This window comes from Salvelinus sp. IW2-2015, linkage group LG20, assembly GCF_002910315.2.
Source record: "Salvelinus sp. IW2-2015 linkage group LG20, ASM291031v2, whole genome shotgun sequence".
In the NCBI taxonomy this organism is placed as follows: Eukaryota; Metazoa; Chordata; class Actinopteri; order Salmoniformes; family Salmonidae; genus Salvelinus; species Salvelinus sp. IW2-2015.
The window spans coordinates 49,593,004-49,620,838 of NC_036860.1; the positions used below are offsets into that span (position 1 = coordinate 49,593,004).

General features: G+C 40.7%; 1 protein-coding gene across 3 annotated transcripts; it reads left to right on the forward strand.

Annotated features, from left to right (window-relative positions):
* Nucleotides 1-1,247: 1,247 nt before the first annotated feature.
* On the forward strand, nucleotides 1,248-26,794 carry LOC111982038 (GRB2-associated-binding protein 3-like). 3 transcript variants are annotated; one of them, XM_024013560.2, is made up of 10 exons: nucleotides 1,248-1,589; nucleotides 9,398-9,707; nucleotides 14,305-14,506; nucleotides 15,758-16,275; nucleotides 18,193-18,248; nucleotides 18,459-18,708; nucleotides 19,072-19,162; nucleotides 19,278-19,335; nucleotides 19,722-19,841; nucleotides 24,729-26,794. In XM_024013560.2, exons 1-10 carry the CDS (start codon nucleotides 1,518-1,520, stop codon nucleotides 24,843-24,845), a joined length of 1,794 nt encoding a protein of 597 aa, XP_023869328.1. In that variant the 5' UTR covers nucleotides 1,248-1,517; the 3' UTR covers nucleotides 24,846-26,794. The 3 variants fall into 3 exon arrangements, with proteins under 3 accessions (XP_023869328.1, XP_070305556.1, XP_023869329.1); XM_070449455.1 differs by lacking the exon at nucleotides 24,729-26,794 and adding an exon at nucleotides 22,442-24,722; XM_024013561.2 differs by lacking the exon at nucleotides 1,248-1,589 and adding an exon at nucleotides 2,428-2,631.
* Nucleotides 26,795-27,835: the final 1,041 nt, after the last annotated feature.

Genomic DNA, 27,835 nt, shown 5'->3' on the forward strand with positions numbered 1-27,835 from the left:
GCCCCCTTCATAATATCTCGCGAGTATATAGCATTGAAATACCGCGATAACACCATGTACGCCACGAGAACGTTCGAAATAATATTGGTAGCCCTGTTTCATTTCAGCAATAAGGCATGAGGGGGGTATATGGCCAATATACCACGGCTAAGGGCTGTTCTTTAAGCACGATGCAACCCAGAGTGCCTTGATACAGCCCTTAGCCATGGTATATTGGCCATATACCACAAACCCCAGAGGTGACTTATTGCCATTATAAACTCGTTATCAACGTAATTAGAGCAGTAAAAATACATGTTTAGTCATACCCTTAGTACAAGGTCTGATATACCACGGCTGTCAGCCAATCTGCATTCAGGGCTCGAACCACCCAGTTTATAATGTAATGTGTAAACTTGGTGGTTCGAGCCCTGAATGCTGACGGGTATGACAAAACATTTATTTGTTTATAAGTAAGCAATCCTATGGTAACAAAAACATAAACAATTAAGTAAAATGACCTGCTTTTCTTTCTTTCTTGGGTTGTTATTGTAAAACCTCATTACAGTTTATAAACCATATTCTTCCAAATCAAGGGGTGTATTTCATTTGTTGAAAGGAGGCCTGCTGCATATCTACCACAAGATGGCGATCAGGGACAAGCATTTAAAACTGTCTCGTTCACCAGCCGTAGGCAAGCTAGACAAGCTAGACCGTTTCATTTATATATTTTCAAAACAATATTCTTGAGCCATAAATCACATGGCCTTAGACCAACAGAACCTTTTTGGGGGGGATTCTAAATTATAGCAAGATATCTCTGCTAAATTAACTTTAATCAATACATTTATGCTCTAGTTTCTTAATTTCCCCCTACAACTAGCCTACTGTACAAAGCGTTTTAGGTTTCAAAGCCACTATATATAGGTTTTTGTAGAATTTAAATGCATCCCCAAAGTGTGTTATGTGTTTTCTCTATTAGTGTATTTAACTTGCACAAGGTTGTTCTTTTGGTGCATACCGTTATTCTGACTAAGACAGAGAACATTGGGATGGTTTATGTGACAGCTGGCTCTAGGTTTTAATGAGGCGCACATACATTTACAAATTCACATGCATGTTCCTCTCTCTCTCTATCTTGATCTCTCTTGCTCTCTCTTGCTCTTGCTCTTCTCTCTCTCTCTCTCTCTCTCTCTCTCTCTCTCTCTCTCTTCTCTCTCTCTCTCTCTCTCTCTCTCTCTCTCTCTCACTCACTCACTTGTCAGACCCACACACATCTACAGACAAGCATACACACATCTCCCCCTCTCTCTCTTCCCCTCCTTTTTCTTCCTCCCTCCCTCCCTCTCTCTCTCTCCATCTCCCCTTGTCTGTCAGTGTGATCAATGGCTTGACTTCCTCTTTTTGGTATGGCTGTAGGCTGTATACAAGAACGCAGGATTCGCGTGGTGCTGCTCTCAGTTTCACAGCAGCAGCAGCCAGCAGTGCTTGAAGACAATTATATCTAGAAAACACGCCGGATTCCCTCTGCAGTCAAGATGAGTGCAGGGGATGTGGTCTGCACRGGCTGGCTCATCAAATCTCCCCCTGAGAAGAAACTAAAGAGATATGTGAGTAGAGGATCAGGCTGTGCAGGTGGCTGGATCTGTGCTATTGTGATACATTTTACCCAAGCAGTAGTAGTACTAGTTCCTGCTGCAGAGCAGTGTGTGTGTGTGTTTGTGTGTGTGTGTGGGATTCTCAGCCATCAACACAACTGCACTGCAATGCCGTTAGTTCACAAGATACTGTTGGTTTATTTTCCCAAATGAAGCTTGCAGAGGCATGTAGAATCATGACCATTACATGCCTTTTTGTAAACAGTGTTTTCATGCAACCTCACCTGTGTCTTCCTCCTCATTTTTATAGTAGTGGCCATTAATGACATACTGTATGACATGCTGGTCATGCTGATGTGCATCATCAATGCACTGTGAAAATAAAATGTTGATGCCCTTCAGCAAATGCAAATTAATTTTAAACATACAAACGGCTTGTAAACCATTATGTTTACCATTTTGACCTTTGTTAAGAATTTCATAATTTGGGGTTGCCTCTTATTAATAATTCAAGTGCAGTATACTCTAATGCTAACATGTCTGGATGAGCGTGTTTGACCAGAAGTGAAATGGGACAAGTGCCTTGCATGGAAATCTGCAGTGTTTCTGTAGGGGTCATGTGAGAGTGTTGTTGTGTAGGGAGGAAAGGGGGAGGCTACTCATTCTGGGATGTGTGTTGAGACGGTTGGTCTCCCATTCTGTGAAAATTGGGGATGTAATGCAAAACATGGGAAGTACTGTCACTGCCAAGCAATACAAAATGACCCGACAGGCAGAAATGACCAGACTTTATGATGGCTGTTTGCACTTCCTCTCTCCAGAGGAGAGAGGAGGAGGGTTTTCTGAAAACTAGCACAGAGAAAGGGGGGCAGTGGTAATTCACTGGAGGGAGAGCCACTTAAGAGACACTATTTGGTGGGAAATAGTTCAAGGGCTTTGTGGAGGACACAGACAAACAGGAAGGACATGGTTTTCCATTGCAAGAACCAGACTAGCCATACGCAATAGCAATGTGTGTGGGCATGCGTTGGACATCACTCCTTACCAGGGTTGGGTAGGTTACTTTCTAAATGTAATCCGTTACAGTTACCAGTTACCTATCCAAAATTGTAATCAGTAATGTAACTTTTGGATTACCCAAACTCAGTAACGTAATCTGATTACATTCAGTTACTTTTAGATTAGTTTCCCCTTAAGAGGCATTAGAAGAATACAAAAATGTATGTTACCAATTGAACCACATATATTGCAGGATAAATCTATGTTAAAGTTTACATAGCTGTCCATATGTGGATGTTACATTTTACTTTATGGGTTGGTTATGTAGGCTTCTTCTAACCCATCGCTTTCTACTACATATAATAATACAATTAAATTATATCTTTACATTAAAAACTAAAGTCTATCAGAATTCCAGTCGTTCCAGTAAATGTTATACCCCTTGATTTCAAAAATAGTACTTGGAAATATGGAAGAATAGATTAGCCAAATTGTTTTACCTGAGCATAACCCCAAAACTAAAGACTTATTAGCCAGCCCTACTCTGTTGTTTATGATTTTGTTGTCATGGAAAACTTATTGGGCTCATTGATTCGAGTTGAAACCCTAACCCTAACTGCTGACCTCATGGAATGGCATGCTTTGAGTACTACTGTGCTATTTGCATGTTAAAAATGAATGCCATATGCTGCATTTGCTATAGGCCTATTGTTTACCATTTTGTTGGTGACACTTTGATATCTTGATAACAGATAATATGCATCTGTTTAAAGGACAAATTCACAGATGAAACAATGACAAAATGGCCGCACACCTTTGTTTTGGTAAAAAGCTGAGGGATGGGGCTGGAGAAATGTAACCACTCTCAGATTAATAGACAGAGCTATGGATGCAAGGATTCATGATATCAAAATGATTGTTTTAACCCTGTTATGAGGCTAAGCAGTGTTTGTTTAGATTTGCAATGTTTCCAAACATTGGAGAAAAACAAACTTATATTTTGGGTTATCATGGAGCGTGACAGTTGAACTAAGCTCATGAGGCATTTATAAGTAAAATTCTTCAAAAATCAATGGATACATACACTACTGTTCAAAAGTTTGGGGTCACTTAGAAATGCCCTTGTTTTTTAAAGAAAAGCACACTTTTTGTCCATTAAAATAACATCAAATTGATCAGAAATACAGGGTAGACATTGTTAATGTTGTAAATGACTATTGTAGCTGGAAACAGTTGGTTTTTAATGGAATACCTACATAGGCGTACAGAGGCCCATTATCAGCAACCATCACTCCTGTGTTCCAATAGCAAGATGTGTTAGCTAATCCAAGTTTATAATTTTAAAAGGCTAATTGATCATTAAAAAAACCTTTTGCAATTATGTTAGCACAGCTGAAAACTGTTGTCCTGATTAAAGAAGCAATAAAACTAGCCTTCTTTAGACTAGTTGAGTATCTGGACCATTCAATGTTGTATTAGAATGTAATTGAGAAAACACAGAAACATCCTTTCTGAATTTAAAAGTAATCCTTGAAGTAATCATCTAGTTTTTCAAAAGTATCTGTAATCCCATGACAATATTTTTGCTGGTAACGGAACGGAATACAGTTACAGCATTTTTTGTAATCCTTTACATGTAATCCGTTACTCCCCAACCCTGCTCCTTACACACACAAAGGCCCAGAGCAGCTAGCTCTTAGAAACACTGATGATCAGACTCAGACAATCAGAGTTTACAGTTGAAGTCGGAAGTTTACGTACACGTTAGCCAAATACATTTAAACTCAGTTTTTCACAATTCTGACATTTAATCCCAGTAAGAATGTTCTGTCTTAGGTCAGTTAGGATCACCCTACTTTATTTTAAGAATGTGAAATGTCAGAATAATAGTAGAGAGAAGATTTATTTTCAGCTTTTCTTTCTTTCATCACATTCCCAGTGGTCAGAAGTTTACATACACTCAATTAGTATTTGTAGCATTGCCTTTAAATTGTTTAACTTGGGGTCAAACGTTTTGGGTAGCCTTCCACTAGCTTCCCACAATAAGTTGAGTGAATTTTGGCCCATTCCTCCTGACAGAGCTGGTGTAACTGAGTAACTGAGCCCTCCTTGCTCGCACACGCTTTTTCAGTTCTGCCCACAAATTTTCTATAGGATTGAGGTCAGGGCTTTGTGGTGGCCACTCCAATACCTTGAGCTGTTGTTCTTAGCCATTTTGCCACAACTTTGGAAGTATGCTTGGGGTCATCGTCCATTTGGAAGACCCATTTGCCGACCAAGCTTTAACTTCCTGACTGATGTCTTGAGATGTTGCTTCAATATATCCACTAATTTTCCTGCCTCATGATGCCATCTTTTGTGAAGTGCACCAGTGCCTCCTGCAGCAAAGCACCCCCACACATGATGCTGCCAACCCAGTGCTTCACGGTTGGGATGGTGTTCTTTGGCTTGCAAGCCCCCCCCCTTTTTCCTCCAACTAACGATGGTCATTATGGCCAAACAGTTTCATCAGACCAGAGGACATTTCTCCAAAAAGTACGATCTTTGTCCCCATGTCCAGTTGCAAACCGTAGTCTGGCTTTTTTATGGCGGTTTTGGAGCAGTGGCTTCTTCCTTGCTGAGCGGCCTTTCACGTTATGTCGATGTAGGACTCGTTTTACTGTGGATATAGATACTTTTGTACCTGTTTCCTCCAGCATCTTCACACGGTAATTTGCTGTTGTTCTGGGATTGATTTGCACTTTTCGCATCAAAATATGTTAATCTCTTCGAGACAACGCATCTCCTTCTTGAGCGGTATGACGGCTGCGTGGTTCCATGGTGTTTATACTTGCGTACTATTGTTTGTATAGATGAACGTGGTACCTTCAGGCGTTTGGAAATTGCTCCCAAGGATGAACCAGACATGTGGAGATCTAAAAAAAAAAATCTGAGGTCTTGGCTGATTTATTTAATTTTTCCCATGATGTCAAGCACTGATTTTGAAGGTAGGCCTTGAAATACATCCACAGGTACACCTCCAATTGACTCAAATGATGTCAATTAGCCTATCAGAAGCTTCTAAAGCCATGACATCATTTTCTGGAATTTTCCAAGCTGTTTAAAGGAACAGTCAACTCCGTGTATGTAAACTTCTGACCCATTGGAATTGTGATACAGTGAATTATAAGTGAAATAATCTGTCTGTAAACAATTGTTGGAAAAATGACTTGTGTCATGCACAAAGTATATGTCCTAACCGACTTGCCAAAACTATAGTTTGTTAATAACAAGACATTTGTGGAGTGGTTGAAAAACAAGTTTTAATGACTCCAACCTAAGTGTATGTAAACTTCCGACTTCAACTGTAAGTCACAAGACAGTTTAAATTCTCCAACACAGGGAGGTCACAGCTACCATTGCTAGTGGCCCATGCTGTTTTAATAAAGGGTTAAAAAAAATGTTAAGTAGCTGTAAGGTAAAATAGTAATGTGTTGACATTTTCTATATAACATTATAATAGTGTTATAAAGAATATCATGGGGGAACAAAAATATTATGATTTAGAAACTTGAAACATCATTCTCAATAGAGTAGGCATAGTTTATTTTCTAGCATAGTTGAACTCACGCTCAATAAGACTGTTATCACCCACAACAAGGAAGTGTTTTCATACATGATTCTATAGAGGTTTCTAGAGCGTGAGTATATTTCCTGTTAGCGGGTTGATTATTCTCACATTATTTATTTTAAATGTGCTTTGACTTACTGAAAATGTACCACTGATGAGGGACATGAGCTTCCCTGCTCTCTGTCTCTCTGCTCCATACTAGCACTGTGTGATGCAAATTAGGATTTACAACTCGTCCACTGTTTATAGTGGATTTGAATATGAGTGTGGGCACACCAAGCCAGAGTTTTGGTTTCAAACAAACGAACAAACAGTCTGAGTATTTTCATAACTCTCTAGAAAGATCATCACAAAGTGACACAATGTACTCCCAAATTGGTGGCTGGTGGATTATAGCACACACTTACTTTGTCAACTGAGATAGGAAAAACAGTGTAACACAGACAACTACAAAAAAAGTGTTGTTGCCAGTATGGCTAATACCTCTGACTCTTCAAAACATATCACATGTCTTCTTTATGATAGGTTGTTTCACAAAATGTACTCTCAAAGCTCAAAAACAGCTGATTTCATTTCAAGTCATGTAGTGTTCCATGCCAACAGACTTCTGACTAATTGAATAATGCATGAATCACCTGAATGCTGCATTTATGAGGCAACTATATAAAAATATACAACTCCTGCTAAAAAGCTGGAATTGGAAATGGCTTTAAATAATACATGGGTGAAGTTTGAAACAGACATAGTATGGAGGTCAGTCATGAATACTTGACTATTAGAATTTAGATGAACCTATGACTTATAGCCCATGTGAGTGACCATGAGTTCATCACGATCAAGACCAAAACGTTAACAATACTTCAGTTAGGCCTACTTACTCAGTATCAAAATTAAGAGAGCCAGCAAAGCATCAAATTACAAAGCATTAAAGAAAACAAAACTGCCCCTATACCAATCAGTAACCACACTGGCATTAAAAACAAATCTCAGCAGAAAAAGAGTGCAGTACAAATAGCTTTTTGTTCGTGTCAGACATTCTCTTTTACATAGAATTAACTTCCTCTTCTTGTTGTCAATTCCAGTACCAAAAGCAAGAAAAAGGGTGTTGTCTATAGTTAATTTAAGGTTTTGTAGCTAAACCTCCCAGTGAACATGTTTAGAAGAGCAGTGATACATTTTCCTTTTAATTGTATGTGAAAAACTGATTGACACAGGTCACAACGCTGGAGACTACATGAGGATATAAGACATTGATTTGTACAAATCATCTTTAGTCAGAGTCAGGGGACATAAAAATATTAAAAGCAATTCTGTACTGAGCTACAGTACCATGTTCAGATTGTTCACTGACGGTTCTGTTGATAACCTATAAAATAGACATAGATATACTGACATTCTATTGCTGAGGCCTTGGTTGAAACTAAATTCACATCAAAATGCATCAAACATAATAACCAACCAAATACCTCTAAGGTTACTAACCAACTAAGACAACTAGTCTACATACAGTATGCAAGCAGAATAATTGTAATACACTGAACAAAAATATAAACACAACATGTAAACTGTTTCATGAGCTGAAATAAAAGATCCCAGAAATGTTCCATATGCACAAAAAGCTTATTTCTCTCAATTGTGCACAAATTTGTTTACATCCCTGTTAGTGAACATTACTCCTTTGCCAAGATAATCCCTCCACCTGACAGATGTGGCATATCAAGAAGCTGATTAAACAGCATGATCATTACACAGGTGCACCTTGTGGTGGGGACAACAAAAGGCCACTCTAAAATGTGCAGTTTTGTCACAAACACAGTGCCACAGATGTGTGCAATTGGCATGCTGACTGCAGGAATGTCCACCGGAGATGTTGCCAGAGAATGTTAATTTCACTGCCTCCAACCTCGTTTTTAGGAGAATATGGCAGTAAGTCCAACCGGCCACACAACCACAGACCACATGTAACCACGCTAGCCCAGGACCTCCAGATCCGGTTTCTTCACCTGCGGGATTGTCTGAGACCAGCCACCCGGACAGCTGATGAAATTGTGGGTTTGCACAACCAAAGTATTTCTGCACAAATTTTCAGAAACCATCTCAGGGAAGCTCATCTTCCTCACCAGGGTCTTGACCTGACTGCAGTTCGGCGTCGTAACCAACTTCAGTGGGCAAATGCTAAATCTTCGATGACCACTGAAACGCTGGAGAAGTGTGCTCTACAAGGATGAATCCTGGCTTCAACTGTACCGGGCAGATGGCAGACAGAGTGTAAGGCGTTGTGTGGGAGAGCAGTTTGCTGATGTCAACGTTGTGAACAGAGTGCCCGATGGTGGCAGTGGGGTTATGGTATGGGCAGACATAAACTACAGACAATGAACACAATTGCATTTTAATTGCATGTCCCAGTTCTTCCATGGCCTGCATACTCACTAGATATGTCACCCATTGAGCATGTTTGGGATGCTCTGCATTGACGTGTACGACAGAGTGTTCCAGTTCCTGCCAATATCGCACAGCCATTGAAGAGAAGTGGGACAACATTCCACAGGCCACAATCAACAGCCTGATCAACTCTAAGCTAAGGAGATGTGTCACGCTGCATGAGGCAAATGGTGTTCACACCAGATACTAACTGGTTTTCTGATCCACGCCACTACCTTTTTTAAAGGTTTCTGTGACCAACAGATACATATCTGTACTCCCAGTCATGTGAAAACCATAGATTTTGCCCTAATGATTTTTTTCAAATGACTGATTTCCTTATATGAACTGTAATTTAGTAAAATCTTTGAAATTGTTGCATGTTGCATTTATATTTTTATTCCGTGTATATATATTTTTAGAAACTGGGTGGTTCGAGCCCTGAGTGATGATTGGCTGACAGCCGATGTATATCAGACATTATAAACTGGGTGGTTCGAGCCCTAAATGCTGATTGGCTGACAGCCGTGGTATGCCAAGGGTATGCCATTTATTTTTACTGCTCTAATTACGTTGGTAACCAGTTTTTAATAGCAATAAGGCACCTCGGGGGTTTGTGATATAAGGCCAATACACCATGGCTAAGGGCTCCGCGTTGTGTTGTGCATAAGAACAGCCCTTAGCCGTGGTATATTGGCCATATTCCACACCACCCCAGGCCTTATTGCTTAAGTCTAATAGTACATGCAACAGTACAGTATGTTGATCTGTCTGGCTCCCTGTCCCCTAGGCATGGAGGAGACGATGGTTTGTTCTTCGAAGAGGACGTATGAGTGGGAATCCAGATGTGTTGGAGTACTACCGAAACACGACCTCAAAGAAGCCCATCCGCACCATCGACCTGAGAGAGTGTGAGGTTCAGATGCAGACGGAGCAACGCCTGGTCAAGAGGGAGTTCCAGAACCAGCACCTCTTCGTTATCAAGACGTCGTCTCGCATTTTCTACCTGGTGGCCAAGACTGAGGAGGAGATGAACAGTTGGGTCAGCCAGATCAGGGAAATCTGTCACTTTGGACCTCTGAGTCTGGATGATGGGACAGGTAAGGACCTGGCACAGAGACACAGTTCAAAATGGTCACAGTTTAAACGTCTTGGGTATTAGAAATGCGCATTACAAATTAAATTAATTAGACTGCTCTAATTACGTTGATGACCAGTTTAGGGGCTCCCGAGTGGTGCAGCGGTCTAAGGCACTGCATCTCAGTGCTAGAGGCGTCACTACAGACACACTGGCTCGAATCCAGGCTGTATCACAACCGGCCGTGATTGGGAGTCCCATAGGGCGGTGCACAATTGGCCCAGCATCGTTCGGATTTGGCCGGTGTAGGCCATCATTGTAAATGTTATTAACTGACTTGCCTAGTTAAATAAAGGTTCAATTAAAAATATATATTTTTATTATAATTAGTTACAAAATCACATTCATATGTTCAATTTCTACAAAGAATATAGAGAAACACTGTTTGGTATTCAACTCTTGTTGGAGGCTTTTGTCCTGTGACCTACAGTAAGAATGTGTGTGCATGTGTGGGTAGAGTAGCCATGTTTAGGGAAGGTTGTCTATATTCAAGACTGCGATAAATCAAATCCAATTTTATTGGCCACATATACATGGTTAGCAGATGTCATTGCGAGTGTAGCGAAATGCTTGTGCTTCTAGTTCCGACAGTGCAGTAATATCTAACATGTAATCTAACAATTCGACAACAACTACCTAATACACACAAATCTAAGTAAAGGAATGGAATAAGAATATATACATATAAATATATGGATGAGCAATGACAGAGTGGCATAAGCAAGATGCAATAGATGGTATAAAATACAGTATATACATATGAGATAACAAACCATTTAGGTGTCTGATGATTTCTCTGTGTTATGAGCATCTTAAAAATGTCTTGAGGACATGACTGGTAAATCAATGACCGTCTCAGAGAAGCCCGGCGGAGATTCCTGCAAAAATATTATTTGAAGATGTGAATATTCATTTGTCATGTGTAGTTTTGCATTGCATTTAAAGGAGACGTTTGAATTAAATGTGTTTATTCTCATTAATGTTCCAAGCCAAGTATGATACTTTGCCTCTTCTTGGCTGTTAAAGTCCCTGGGCTCAAGAAATGTACTGATGTCCCTCAATGACATATTGTAGTATATTAACTATTTTAAGAGTATTAGGTTGAGGTTAGAAATCTTTTTCGCAAAAGGGCCCTGACGTACATGTACAATCAGAAAAGTGCATACTAAAATGATAGACACACACACGTATGCAGACACACACACACAAGCACACATGTAGGCATGCACACACGCACGCATGCATACACCTACTTCAATGTTATAGCAATAATCAAATCAGAACCATTTTGCAGAGAGCTTCTGATTACAAACAGTAAATCACTGGACAGTGCTGAAGTAAAATGTGATTTATTTGACCCAATTCAGTTATAAGCTATCTTTCTCTGTGAAACTCATAGTGCCATAGATATTACAACTCTCCACAGGCATGCAAGTTCAGCTAGGGTGATGCTTGAACAGTTAGACACCAAGCTCTCTTGTCTTCATGTCTTATTAACTCCAAACCAGGGGGAGAGCTGTGGATAAGAGCTGTCAGTTGGAACATTTAGTTAAACATTGTTCTGTGTGGAGCAGATAGAGCCGACTACATGATCTCCAGACAAAGAGAAGAGATTATAGCCCAGAGGAACAGTGGCAAACCCCAGGTTTACACATTACTGGGAATGATAACACAATGTCAGACATTCAGTCAATGAAATCCTGAACTAGTTTACTATTCAGTACACACACAAAAATCTTTCCAACACACACTGTCGTAAATCCATTGTGTGAAAAATGTCATTATTTTCTGCAGTTTCATGTGCTGAATAAATAACTTTAGGCTCTGCCATGATGTTACAATATGCCTCTTATAGATACATAACTATAAGGTACAACATTTAAAATCATTTTCAAATAGTAGTTACAGTGTATCTAATTGTTTCCAGAAATATGAATACACAAAGCGTTGATAGACCAAGCTATTATACTCTACCACATGGTGATACTCACACTCATACTTTGGTCTTTATAACTATACTGAACAAAAATATAAACGCAACATTAAACAATGTCAAAGATTTTACTGAGTTACAGTTACAGTTACACTTCATATGAGGAAATCAATCAATTGAAATAAATAAATTAGGCCCTAATCTATGGATTTCACGACTGGGAATACAGATATGTATCTGTTGGTCACAGATACCTTTAAAAAAAGTTGGATCAGAAAACCTGTCAGTATCTGGTGTGACCACCATTTGCCTCATGCAGCGCGACACATCTCCTTCGACATAGAGTTGATAGGCTGTTGATTGTGGTCAATGGCATGTTGTGCCACTCCTTTTCAATGGCTGTGCGAAGTTGCTGGATATTGGCAGGAACTGGAACACGCTGTTGTACACGTCGATCCAGAGCATCTCAAACATGCTCAATGGGTGACATGTCTGGTGAGTATGCAGGCCATGGAATAACTGGGACATATCCATCTTCCAGAAATTTTGTACAGATTCTTGCGACATGGGGCCATGCATTGTCATCCTGAAACATGAGGTGATGGCGGCGGATGAATGACACAACAATGGGCCTTAGGATCTCATCACGGTATCTCTGTGCATTCAAATTGCCATCAATAAAATGCAATTGTGTCCATTGTCGGTAGTTTATGCCTGCTCATACCAAAACCCCACTGCCACCATGGGGCACTCTGTTCACAACGTTGACATCAGCAAACCGCTCACCCACACAACGCCATACACGTGGTCTGCGGTTGTGAGGCCGGTTGGACATACTGCCAAATTCTGTAAAACAACGTTGGAGACGACTTATGGTAGAGAAATGAACATTCAATTCTCTGGCAACAGCTCTGGTGGACATTCCTGCAGTCAGCATGTCCATTGCACGCTCCCTTAACCGACGTTGGAGACGGCTTATGGTAGAGAAGTTAACATTCAATTCTCTGGCAACAGCTCTGGTGGACATTCCTGCAGTTAGCATGTCCATTGCACGCTCCTTCAAAACTTGAGACATCTGTGGCATTGTGTTGTGTGACAAAACTGCAAATTTTAGAGTGGCCTTTTATAGTCCCCAGCACAACGTGCACCTGTGTTATGATCATGATGTTAAATCAGCTTCTTGAATGCTACACCTGTCAGGTGGATGGATTATCTTTGCAAAGGAGAAATGCACACTAACAGAGATGTAAAAAAATGTGTGCACAGCATTTTAGAGAAATAAGCTTTTTGTGCGTATGGAACATTTCTGGGATATTATATTTCAGCTCATGAAACATGGGACCAACACTTTACATGTTGTATTTATATTTTTGTTCAGTTTATAATGACCTCAGTTACTGAAAGCCCAGCAGAGATGATTGCCAGTAATGAAGTAACGACAATCTATTAGTTAAGCAATGTGTGAATGGTGAGAACATTGATGTTTCCTCGTATATAGATCTCAGGCTCCTGTCTACATGTTCTCACCACTCAACTAAAATCATTTTAACAGAAAATTAATAGTTATAGCTATGTTCTACTAGTCAGCACCTCGCCTAAAATATTTTCAATAGAAAATTCAAACACATAACTATGCATGCACAGCACACAGTCACTAACTACAGTATGTACAGTATATGGTTTGGAAAAGTAAAGAAATACTAAATTTTTCAATAATTACACTGCCTGGTCTTTTTTTTCTCATTCTTATGTTTTATGGTGCTGGTCCAATAATGGTTATTCTACATGTCACATATTTACACAAAATAGAATGAGTATATAAAACATTAAGAACACCTGCACTTTCCATGTCATAGACTGACCAGGTGAATCCAGGTGACATGTATGATCCCTTATTGATGGCACTTGTTAAATCCACTTTAATCAGTGTAGATGAAGGGGAGGAGACAGATTAAAGAAGGATCTTAAAGCTTTGAGACACTTGAGACATGGATTGTGTATGTTTGTCATTCAGAGGGTGAATGGGCGCTCAACAGATTCCCCTGTGTATCAACAATGGTCCACCACCCAAAGGACATCCATCCAACTTGACACAACTGTGGGAAACATTGGAGTCAACATGGGCCAGCATCCCTGTGGAACGCTTTCAACACCTTGTAGAGTCCATGCTCTGGCTGTTCTGAGGGCAAAAGGGGGTGGTGGGTGGGGGGGTGTTCCTAATGTTTGGTATGCTCAGTGTATAACATGTTTATACCTACACATGTGTTGTGGTTATACTGTACCATAGTGGACTTTTTATTAGAAAAGGGGTTACTCAGTCTGAATAGTTACATGGTGGGGGATTCGTTTACAGTAAGAGGGACATGGACAAGCGCAAAAGCATTAAAAGCACTACAAATTCATTGCACTGCCACCTGCTGGAGAGTACTGACAACTACGTTTCAGAGATCACATTTATCAAGAGACAGATCAGGATTCCTGTCTGACTCTGCCCCAATGTCTGTGTAACATTATCCTGAGCCAGCCCAGAACTAATGTAGAAACTATGGATTTCTTCTCTCTATTCTCTCTAATCCCCCTGTTCTTTTTCTCTCCCTCGCTCTCTCCCCATCTCTCTGTCTTTCAGAATCAGAGGAAGTTTTCTCTCACACCCCAACCCCCCAGCAGGTTTCACCAGCTCTCTCCCGAAGTATGTCATTCATTTCCAACCATGACTTTATGGCCAATGGCAACAGCAGAGTGGAGATGCCGAGCCAGATGGAACCCAACTATCCACTGGACTACCTCTTCCTCTCACAGTGTGAGACAGGGAGGTTCAGCATCTCTAGGTAAATAGCCTCTCAAACATCAAGCTGGACACCATATCAACACCACACGTTGTTTAACACTCTACTGCACACATTTAGTTTTTTCATTAAAAAAAAAGTGCAGTATGCAGAAATCGCTCCGACATTTCCTGGTTGCAAAAATTCGAACAGTTCGCCTAATTTCAGTTTATGTGACAAAACAAGCAAGTATAGTTTAAAGAATCATTGTACCATCCAAACCGCTGTGAAATATATTTTCAATAACCAAAATATTGTATTTTCAGCTGTTTGAAGCTGGTGTACAAAACCGAAAGTAAAAGACGCAAAAACGAAACTTAAGAACATGAAGCATAGAAATAGTGCACATAGAACATATCTACCACTTCTTAGACTTGCTTTCAATGAGAATGACAGATCTATAACTCACATTTCTATGTGAATTTGGTCAGGTCACCCATAAAGTTACATATTGCATCCCCCCAAAAAATATCCATTCTATTCTTGGAAGATTTAGGCTTTCTGATAATGTATCAATAATTTCAACAACAAAAACATTACTTTTACCCCCATCACACAGATTAGAATGTTTTGCCTCAGGGCAACTCTGTGCCATAGGGGTACTAAAACACCAAGGAAAATCTGATATTTTCAGAACATTTATTAAGTGAAATTTAGTAGAAGCGAGACTATTTTCATAAGAAAATACAAATTGGGCATATAGTATATCACTGCCTCTCAAACCTGATTCTGGTTCTCATTCTTCCTCACTGTCCTCAAGATCCTGACTGCTCAATTAGGCAAATTTTGCCCGTAGAATTTCCCTGTGTCAATTGCCTGTGAATGTCAGTGGATATGTTGGCAAAAACATTGACCAAAGCCATCATTTCAATCAGTCTTTCACTGAGTATGATATTGCCCTGAAAAGTAGCATAACTGCTCAATGTTGCCCTGAGGCAACAAAAAGAAAACTACATTTAAAAAATATATTTATAAAAACAAAATATGTTAAAAACCTAATAAATATGCTTCTTTATAGATTTGTCAAGTTATCTCTATTTAAACATGCAAAAGTCTGAAATGTTTCTTAACCTTCGCTCACACCATGCTCTCACGTCACTCTGCTTCCTGAAGACGATCCCTCCCCCAATTGATACATCATACCAACTTCTGCACCTCATTGGATTGTTTACAGACGTCATCACATATTTTGATGTTTAGGTTAAATGATGATAAACGATAAACACTGTATTTTTCTTTTTCTTTCTTTTATAGATGCGACAGCTTTTCAAATTCGGAGAGATCTCTGGAACAAAATTCATCAGACGCTACTACTGAAGATGTCTTCTCTTCACCCCTCGGCACTGATCCTTCTCCGTCTCCCTTTCCCCATACTGGACCATTTCCGTCCCCCTTCCCTCACACTGGACCATCTCCGTCCCCCTTCCCTCACACTGGACCATCTCCGTCTCCCTTCCCCCACATTAGGATGCATGACCCCCCTTTCAGCGCACCATGTGGCCCCACGTCAACCTCATCCTCTCCTCGAACACTCCATCGTACACCGAATGTCTTCCAGTTTGACAAGCCATACTCTTCTGCCATATTGGAGGCAACTAGTGATGGACTAACTCCCCCTCCTCTACCCCCCAAGCCTGTCCACCTCTCAGAGCACCTCAGAGATGACGGCTCCCACGGGCCTCTGGCAGGAATTAGGCAGCAGCTCACAGGCAAACCTGCACTCATCCCCCGGAGGATCTCTCTGTCAGGCCTGCCAGACCACTTCAGAAGAGGTACAGTATATAAACAGCAGAGTCCTTCAGTCTAGGCCAGGGTTCCCCAACTGTGATTATATTTTGCCCCCCAAGATTTCTGCATTTTTTATTTATTTTTTATTGTTGGATTTAAGACTCCAAAAACACCAGGAAATCAGCTCCAAGTGATTTTAAATGTGGAAATCTGATCCAAAGTATTCCTAAACAAAATAGAGCTATGTATGTGATTGTATTGAAATGTAAGCAAGGTTTGAAATTATTATGTTTTCGTCAACTATTATATCTGTTTCTAGCTTCTTGCGGTCAATTTGCAGTGTCCAAATGTATAATTACACTAAATGTATGAGAACACTGGCTCGTCGAACATCTCATTCCAAAATCATGGGCATTAATATGGAGTTCGTCCCCACTTTGTTGCTATAACAGTCTCCACTCTTCTGAGAAGAGAAGGCTTTCCATCCAGGCTGTATCACAACCGGCCCTGATTGGGAGTCCCATAGGGCGGCGCACAATTGGCCCAGCGTCGTCCAGGTTTGGCCAGTGTAGGCCGTCATTGTAAATAAGAATTTGTTCTTAACTGACTTGCCTAGTTAAACAAAGGCTATATAAAAAAGATAAAATATGTCGGAACATTGCTGCGGGGACTTGCTTCCTTTCAGCCACAAAAGCATAATTGTGGTCGGGCAATGATGTTGGGCGATTAGGCCTGGCTCGCAGTTCCAATTCAATTCCGAAGGGGTTCGATGGGGTTGAGGTCCGGGATTTGTGCAGGCCAGTCAAGTTCTTCCACACCGATCTCAACAAACCCTTTCTGTATGGCCCTCGCTTTGTGCACGGGGGCATTGTCATGCTGAAACAGGAAAGGGCCTTCCCCAAACTGTTGCCACAAAGTTGGAAGCACAGAATCGTCTAGAATGTCATTGTATGCTGCAGCGATAAAATTTCCATTCACTGGAACTAATGGGCCTAGACCAAACCATGAAAAACAGCCCCAGACCATTATTCCTCCTCCACCCAACTTTACAGTTGGCACTATGCATTGAGGCAGGTAGCGTTCTCCTGGCATCTGCCAAACCCAGATTAGTCCGTCAGACTGCCAGATGATGAAGCGTGATTCATCACTCCAGAGAACGCATTTCCACTGCTCCAGAGTGCAATGGCGGCACGCTTTACACCACTCCAGCCGACGCTTGGCATTGAGCAGGGTGATCTTAGGCTTGCTCGGCCATGGAAACCCATTTCATGACGTTTCCGACAAACAGTTATTGTGCTGACGTTGCTTCCAGAGGCAGTTTGGAACTCGGTAGTGAGTTTTGCCACCGAGGACAGACGATTTTTACTCGCTGCACACTTTAACACTCGACGGTCCCGTTCTGTGAGATTGTGTGACGTACCACTTTGCGGCTGAGCCGTTGTTGCTCCTAGAAGTTTCCACTTCACAATAACAGCACTTACAGTTGACCGGGGCAGCTCTAGCAGAGCAGAAATGTGACAAACTGACTTGTTGGATAGGTGCCATCCTATAACGGTGCCACGTAGAAAGTCGCTGAGCTCTTCAGTACGGGCCATTCTACTACCAATGTTCGTCTATGGAAATTGCATGGATGTTTGCTCGATTTTATACACATGTCAGGAACGCTGTGACTGAAATAGCTGAATCCACTCATTCCACTCATACTGTTTCGGCCCTACGACCATTCACTCAAGAAAAAAATCGTCCCTCAGCTGAATGTAGTTGATGATTTCTGGTCTAGGCCCTTTATACCTGCCGCCACATACTGTATGCTCATCAATGTGGTGCATGTATTCAATATAATCAGCACGTGTATTTATTCTGACCTAACATGTTTCCAACCACATAGTATGCCTGGTGTCATTGTTTCTGTTATATAACATGATAACCACCTTCATTAGTGATATTTCTGTCTTATCTAGGAGACATTGAGGGGAGTGCATTGAGGAGCAGGAACAAAAGGCTTAGTCTCAATTTGGTGAGAAAACATGTACTTACAACGGATGAGAACTAAATGTTTTGCACATCATTTTGTCGGATAGTTCACAGCAGGGAATAATTCTTAACTGTCATTGTTTCCTTTTTGAATCTCAAACAACAATATAGGATTTGCAAGTGACTTATTACATCATTCTAGGCCATGCTGTAGTACAAATCCCTAAGTTGGTCTGGTCTTGTTGTCTTGTAGCCACATTTCATTGCCACTCAAAGTCCTGACTGCCATGAGGACTCTTACGTGTCCATGGCCTCTCCGCGTGTCTTTGTTGGTGAAGATGTATCGGACGGCTACATCCCTATGAGCCCCACTACAATCAGCTTCCTCAAGGCTAATGGCAAAACAGAGGCCCCTCTCGCTCCCACCCCCCTTCCCATTGCAGATCTACCTGGGGATCTAGAACCACCTCCAATCAACAGGGATCTCAAACCACGCAGGAGAGGTAATGAACAAAAAGGAAGTAAAAAAAACATGTATAAAAGGGCTTCATAATGTATTTAATCCTCATTCCAGCAGTGGGTACTAAGTAGAGGAAGCATAAAAAATGCTTTCATAAGCATGTATTTTGCTGAAAAGCAAAATGAAAAAGGTTTTCACATTCTATTGAATCTTGTGACTCCCTGTGATAGTCTCCTTTCAGGACAGTATTTCCTGAGTCAACATTTGCAGCATGGCTCTATTTGAAATATTGCTGTTTCAACACAAATGTCCTTTGTTGGGGGAAAGTACAGCTGATCATTATTGTCCGATAGAGAATTTGAGGGTTGCTTGCCTCACCTCACCATATTGTTTCTCTGGTTTGCAGCACGGCCTCCACCACTGGACCTGAGGGGTCTGTCCACTATCAGAGAATGTCTGACTCATATGCCTTTGATTAGAATCATGACAGAGCCAGGGTGAGTCCGAAATTTTACTCTCTTCATCCTGAACTCTCAGCTCTCTTTCTGTCCAAATTCTAAAATGAAAAAAAAGCTGGACTTATTTGTTTGTGTTTGTTTGTGTTGTTCCCAGAAATTCACTGCAAGGAAAACTGGGAATTAAAGGAGACCAAGAAGCCAGCATTCCAGTAGTAAAGTTACCTTCTATATTGACATTATAAATAGTTATACATACACTTCTGTTTCCGCAATCATCAGCGAGAAGAAAAGTACCCAAGTCAGTTCATAGATAGACTACTTCCCTCCCCTACCATGAATAATTCAGCTGTTGTGTCTAAACTCTGAGTTCCAAACTGCCTAAAGCAGGGGAATAAAGCTTTGAGCATCATGAATATTTATTCATGTTTGGGGTAGCAAGAAAAGCTTAAAATATTACAATTGATATTCACCTGAAACTAGCGATACAAAAGGGAAAATGTTCAGTATTAGTGAACCATATGACATAACATATTCCGAGATCAAAATATGGATGAATGTGAGGTGAGACTCATTGTAACTGAGATTCCTTTAATTTCAGGAGTCAAGGCAACAGTTCTTCTCTACAAACGAGGGAGCCTCCCAGCCGTGGCTTAGGAGATCAAACCTTGACTACCTTTCACTGGATTTCAATTCCGCATCCCCCTCTCCTGTGCAAAAGGTAAGCTTGATTGAATAGACAGAGGTCAAATGTTAGGAATGGGTTTGTTTCCAAAGCAAGACATTGATTTGATTTGACAATTTTTACACCAGGCAACAGTTGAAGTCGGAGGTTTACATACACTTAGGTTGGAGTCATTAAAACTAGTTTTTCAACCACTCCACAAATGTCTTGTTAAACTATAGTTTTGGCAAGTCGGTTAGGACATCTACTTTGTGCATGACACAAGTCATTTTTCCAACAATTGTTTACAGACAGATTATTTCACTTATAATTCACTGTATCACAATCCAGTGGGTCAGAAGTTTACATACACTAAGATGACTGTGCCTTTAAACAGCTTGGAAAATTCCAGAAAATGATGTCATGGCTTTAAAAGCTTCTGATAGGCTAATTGACATAATTTGAGTCAATTGGAGGTGTACCTGTGGATGTATTTCAAGGGCCTACCTTCAAACTCAGTGACTCTTTCCTTGCCATCATGGGAAAATCAAAAGAAATCAGCCAAGACCTCAGAAAACAAAAATGGGCAGACCTCCACAAGTCTGGTTCATCCTTGGGAGCAATTTCCAAATGCCTGAAGGTACCACATTCATCTGTACAAACAATATGGGACCACGCAGCCGTCATACCGCTCAGGAAGGAGACGCGTTCTGTCTCCTAGAGATGAACGTACTTTGGTCGCGAAAAGTGCGAATACATCCAGAACAACAGCAAATGACTTGTGAAGATGCTGGAGGAAACAGGTACAAAAGTATTCATATCCACAGATAAAACGAGTCCCTATATCGACATAACCTGAAAGGCCGCTCAGCAAGGAAGAAGCCACTGCTCCAAAACCGCCATAAAAAAGCCAGACTACGCGTTTGCAACTGCACATGGGACAAAGATTGTACTTTTGGGAGAAATGTCCTTCTGGTCTGATGAAACTGTTTGGCCATAATGACCATCGTTATGTTTGGAGGAAAAAGGGGGACACTTGCAAGCCGAAGAAGACACTCCCAGTCGTGAAGCACGGGGGTGGCAGCAGAGGTTGTGGGGGTGCTTTTGCTGCAGGAGGCACTGGTGCACTTCACAAAATAGATGACAAATGCAAATGGGTCTTCCAAATGGACAATGACCCCAAGCATACTTCCAAAGTTGTGGCAAAATGGCTTCAAGGACAACAAAGTCAAGGTATTGGAGTGGCCATCACAAAGCCCTGACCTCAATCCTACAGAAAATTTGTGGGCAGAACTGAAAAAGCGTGTGCGAGCAAGGAGGCCTACAAATCTGACTCAGTTACACCAGCTCTGTCAGGAGGAATGGGCCAAAAATTCACCCAACTTATTGTGGGAAGCTTGTGGAAGGCTACCTGAAACGTTTGACCCAAGTTAAACAATTTAAAGGCAATGCTACCAAATACTAATTGAGTGTATGTAAACTTCTGACCCACTGGGAATGTGATGAAAGAAAGAAAAGCCTAAATAAATCATTCTCTCTACTATTATTCTGACATTTCACTTTCTTTAAAATAAAGTGGTGATCCAAAACTGACCTAAAACAGGGAATTTTTACTTTGATTAAATGTCAGGAATTGTGATAAACTGAGTTTAAATGTATTTGGCTAACGTGTATGTAAACTTCTGACTTTAACTGTAGCCAAAATTGCCTAGGATAATATACACAAAAAGTCAAAAGACTTGTTTTCCATTGTGGTCCTCTCATTATGGTCCTCTCATTGAATCAATTCAACCATTTAACAGTGTTAAAAGTGCCTGTCTTTTACTTTGAACTGCCACTTGGACTTGCAGTTTTAAAGGACCTCAAATTACCGTCCATCATCCACTGCAATTCCCTATGTTCATTCTATTGTGTGTGGGCATATCAAGAACTTATTCATCTATAGTAATATCACTTGTTTCTGCATGCTTAATTGATATCACATGACAGTTAACAGATTTGGTGTCATACATTTTCATTATTGGCACTATGCTCACTCTTATCGTTTATCTGCAATTGAATGTTCAATGCACCTGTATCGAGGAAACAGGTTCTTTTTTGGTAACTACATGATTCCATATGTGTTATTTCATAGTTTTGATGTCTTCAGTATTATCTACAACTAGAAAATAGTAAAAATAAAGAAAAACCGTTGAACGAATAGGTGTGTCCAAACTTTTGACTGGTACTGTATATATGGAGTCGCTAAAAGTGTGTAAACAAATCAAATATATTTTATATTTTATATTCTTCAAAGTACCACCCTTTGCCTTGATGACAGCTTTGCACATTCTGGCATTCTCTCACCCAGCTTCACCTGGAATGCTTTTCCAACAGTCTTGAAGGAGTTCCCACATATGCTGAGCACTTGTTGGCTGCTTTTCCTTCACTCTACGGTCCAACTCATCCCAAACCATCTCAATTGGGTTGAGGTTGTGTCACGCCCTGATCTGTTTCACCTGTTCCTGTGATTGTCTCCACCCTCTCCAGGTGTCGCTTATTTTCCCCAGTGTATTTATCCCTGTGTTTCCTGTCTCTCTGTGCCAGTTCGTCTTGTATGTTTAGTCAAGTCAACCAGCGTGGTTTTCCCGTACTCCTCTTCTATTCTCTTTTTATAGTCCTCCCGGTTCTGACCCCTGCCTGACTCTGGACTACTTTCCTGCCTGCCTGATCATCCTGCCTGCCTTGACCTTGAATCTGCCTGCCCTTCGGTACCTATTGAACTCTGATCTCGTTTTGACCTTTTTGCCTGTCCACGACCATTCTCTTGCCTACCCCTTTGGATTAATAAACATTGTAAGACTGCAACCATCTGCGTCCTGTGTCTGCATCTGGGTCTCGCCTTGTGCCTTGATAGGTTGGGTGATTGTGGAGGCCAGGTCATCTGATGCAGCACTCCATCACTCTCCGTCTTGGTTAAATACCCTTACACAGCCTGAAGGTGTGTTGGGTCATTGTCCTGTTGAAAAACAAATGATCGTCCCAGTAAGCGCAAACCAGATAGGATGGCGTATCACTACAGAATGCTGTGGTAGTTAACCCGGCTAGTTAAGTGTTTCTTGAATTCTAAATAAATCACTGACAGTGTCACCTGCAAAGCACCATCCCACCTCTTCCTCCATGCTTCACGGTGGGAACTACACATGTGGAAATAATCCAATCACCTACTCTGCGTCTCAAAGACACAGCAGTTGGAACAAAAAATCTAAAATTTGGACTCATCAGACCAAAGGACAGATTTCCACTGGTCTAATGTCCATTGCTCGTGTTTCTTGGCCCAAACAAGTCTCTTCTTATTATTGGTGTCCCTTAGTAGTGGTTTCTTTGCAGCAATTCGACCATGAAGGCCTGATTCATGCAGTCTCCTCTGAACAGTTGATGTTGATGTGTCCGTTACTTGAACTCTGTGAAGAATTTATTTGGGTTGCAATCTGAGGAGCAGTTAACTCCAATGAACTTATCCTCTGCAGCAGAGGACCTGTGGCGGTCCTCATGAGAGGCAGTTCATCATAGCGTTTGATGGTTTTTGCGACTGCACTTGAAGAAACTTTCAAAGTTCTTGAAATTTTCCGGATTGACTGACCTTCATGTCTTAAAGTAATGATGGACTGTCATTTCTCTTTGCTTATTTGAGCTGTTCTTGACATATGGACTTGGTCTTTTACCAAATATGTCTATCTTCTGTATACCACCCCTACCTTGTCACAACACAATTGATTGGCTTAAACTCATTAAGAAGAAAGAAATTCAGCAAATTAACTTTTAACAAGGCACACCTGTTAATTGAAATGCATTCCAGGTGACTACCTCATGAAGCTGGTTGAGAAAATACAAAGCTGTCATCAAGGCAAAGGGTGGCTACATTGAAGTATCGCAAATAAATGTTGATTTGTGTAACACTTTTGTGTAACACTATTTCATAGCTTTGATGTTTTCACTATTATTCTACAATATAGTAAAAAAAAAAAAAAAACTTGAATGAGTAGGTGTGTCCAAACTTTTGACTGGTAATGTAGAAAGCATAGGGCGGCAGGTAACCTAACGGTTAGAGCTTTGAGCCAGTAACTGAAAGATCACTAGTTCGAATCCCGATCGAGCAAGGTGAAAAATCGGCCGATGTGCCTTTGAACAAGGCACTCAACCCTAATTAATCCAGGGTCATCGTTGATAATAGCTGGTTGTGACCCCACTCTCTGGGAGTGTGGGATATGCAAAAAACGTATTTCCAATTCACACATGAATATTAATACACATGTGAAATAGGACAGATAAGTAGAAAGTATTGTGTTCTGTATGTGACATTTTCTTTAAGTGCCACTTTTGCATTGACTCATATGTTAGAAATCAAGCCAAATTATTGGTCTGTTTCACCATCTGAGCAGGGGTGCAGAATAGGTTTTCATTTCAATAGTACTTGAAACCATACGTACTGGTCATACTTTAAAACAGTGAACAACATACATATACTGCATGTATCATCTTATTTGTTTGGTTTTATTGGTCCAACTTCCATCTGTTTTCAATAGCCCAGAAGTAAACAATACAGTACATTGTGGAATTGGCTCAAATAGCACTTGCAAGGTGTAGTTGTGCCCATTTCCATGGTAATGAATCTGTGACTCATTGTTTTGTTGATTCACAGCAAAAAGACATAGTGAAAGGAATACTAATGGCTGGAATACAGGCTGGACCATAGAGAGGACATATGACACGAACTATAAGACTGCATTATAGCCATTGAATAACTGACAAAACAGCAGCAATTTAAAATTGTTTTTCACGTTATGGAAAGGTGGGAAGTGTCATTTATGTAAGACTGGTAGTTCTATTCTGGATACAGGTTTGGATTTAATAATGTCCTTACCTTAGTTTACTGTACACCAAATCTGCTGTGATGTCTTCCAGAAGCCCCTCCTTACTGATGAACACAGGGTGGACTATGTGCAGGTGGATGAGAAGAAGACTCAGGCCCTGCAGAACACTAAGATGGAATGGAAGGATGTCCGGCAGTCTAAAGTGTAAATCAGACGGAGAAAAAGTAAGATGGGATAAAACACAAATACTTTCCATTTCACAAAACAAGTGGAGCAAATGCAACATCACATTAAATATATGTCATAACAGATGGTAGCTTATCTCAAAGAGAGCAGTTCTTCTTTCATGTACAAAATAAAAGCACTTTGAAATTGATCAGATATAAACATCTATGAGAGAAGAAAGTAGACGGTGTTGTCAAAAAAGGTTTAAATTACTGGTTTGTAGTTTGGGGCATCAACATTCACTGTAAAAATATCACATCAAAGTTACACTGTGAATGTCACCTTACCATGCACTGTGTCACAATGCTGTTTTGTATCAAATGTTATGCAATGAAAAGGACATTGCTCATTGCTCATTATTTTGCTGAAACAAATTGTATGGATTCTTAATACACAGGAATTCAGGGATTATGTTTTTATATGAACAATGGTCTGAGTTTGAGATCATCTTAAACCAAATGAACACGTGTCTAAGTGTTAGCCATGGAATCCTAAAGACAAACATGCATTAATGCTTCTGCCCAGCATATTGCATTTGTTGTTATTTTTTAAGTTCTGATGCCTTCGATTGGCAGCCAGCAGGAATAGAGCCATGCAATCTGTAGTCATGCACATAGGGAGTGAATGGAGTAGTATCTATCATTCAGAGAACTCATACAGTATCAACAGGATGAAAATCTCAGACTTGATACTGTGTAGGCCTAACAGTACTGTGTTGTTACTGTTTAGCAGAAGGCGAATTTATGCATGCGTCTAACACACAACATTTGTCCCGACCTTGTCCACATTCTTATTGTGCCCACATTTTCAGACAGGTGTAGATGATTGAAAGACGCATTGTGATCTGATCTTCTTGACCACTTCTGGAGATAGTCAAGGACCCACTGTGTCTGGATATCTTACAAGTGCAGACGGATCTGGACAGTGAAATCATCATTATCCCATCTTCTAAAACCATTGACTTATGGAATACATTCTTTAAATGTATTTTACCTAGTAAGTTAACTGAGAACACATTCTCATTTACAGTAACAACAGGGGAGAAGAATGAGACAATTGGAAGCTTGGGATCATTGGGTGGCCATGATGGTATGATTTCCAGATTGGGAATTCAGCCAGGAAACCAGGGTTAACACCCCTACTCTTACAATAAGTCCACAGGATCTTTATTGACCAGAGTCTCAGGACACCTTTTTAACATCCCATCCAAAAGACAGCACTCTACACAGGGCAAAGTCCCCAATCACTGCCCTGGGATATATTTTTTAGACCAGAGGAAATTGTGCCTCCTACTGGCCCTCCAACACCATATGGTTTCCCATCCAGGAACCAACCCTGCTTAGCTTCAGAGGCAAGCCAGCAGTGGGATGCAGGGTGGTATGCTGCCGGGATCAATATTTCTTCAAATAAATCATATTGTGAAAGAATGGCTGTCAAATCATTTGCATACAGGGAGGGACCAGGAAATCTGGTCACAATGGGTATGAGACACATTTTAATACCCTGTGTAGACATATTTCAGAAAATGTGGGCACAATAAGAATGTGGACAAGATCAGGACAAAGGACGTATGTTAGCGCCAGGTATAAACAAAGCTAGATGGTACCGATGACTCAAACCACAATATCCACACCATCTTGATAGGTCAATCTACAGCAGAAAGCACAAATCACTCAGTGTGCCTATCCTAAACCTGGTGAGGGTGAATAACTACCTTACAATGAACGTTCTGCACACAAATGTTGGGAAAGCTGCAGTCTTAACTAGATCTTTCTACAGATGGAATTGAACCCATTATTTTAGCATAAGCGGTACCAGCTTCAGGTTGAGTTTTGTTTTAATGTATGCTTTAACGTGTCCGTGTAATGTATGCAAAGATGCACATCTAAGAATGTTTTCATGCTTTAATAAATCACTTTTACCTGAAATACATTTGTTTTCTTTATTAAGTCATCCACAGCTACAGTAGTAGGCTATACTACATCACTGATTAGTGTAAACAACTGAAAGGCTGTTACACACAACCAGCAGGCTACCAAGTCTACCACTTCCCTAACTAGCCAGTTGGGGGCCATAGTGCAATTATACTGTAGTTTATCCTTGAATTTCTCAGTTTCAAACATCATTTTAATTATGTTTAAAGTCTTCATATAGTCCTTCAACATACATGCAGTGCCTTCGGAAAGTATTCAGACCCCTTGACTTTTTTCACATTTTGTTAAGTTACAGCTTTATTCTAATTTAAAAAAATATATATATATATATATCATCAATCTATGCACAATACCCCATAATGACAAATCAAAAAAAGTTTTTGATATTTTTGCAAAAAAATAAGTGAAATATCACATTTACATAAGTATTCAGACCCTTTACGCAGTACTTTGTTGAAGCACAATTTGGCAGCGATTACAGCATTGATTATTCTTGGGCATGACTCTACAAGCTTGGCACACCTGTATTTGGGGAGTTTCTCCCATTCTTCTCTGCAGATCCTCTCAAGCTCTGTCAGGTTGGTTGTGGAGCGTCGCTGCAGAAAAGTTCGATAGGGTGCACAGAAAAGTTCGATAGGGTGCACATCATGTCCGGGCTCTGGCTGGGCCACTCAAGGACATACAGACACTTTTCCCAAAGCCACTCCTGCGTTGTCTTGGCTGTGTGCTTAGGGTCATTGTCCTGTTGGAAGGTGAACATTCGCTCCAGTCTGAGGTCCTGAGCGCTCTGGAGCAGGTTTTCATCAAGGATCTCTCTTTACTTTGCTCCGTTCATCTTTTCCTCATCCTTGACTAGTCTCCCAGTCCCTGCCGCTGAAAAACATCCCCACAGCATGATTCTGCCACCACCATGCTTCAGCGTAGGGATGGTGCCTGGTTTCCTCCAGACGTGATGCTTGGCTTCAGGCCAAAGAGTTCAATCTTGGTTTCATCAGACCAGAGAATCTTGTTTCTCATGTCTGAGAGTCTTTAGGCGACT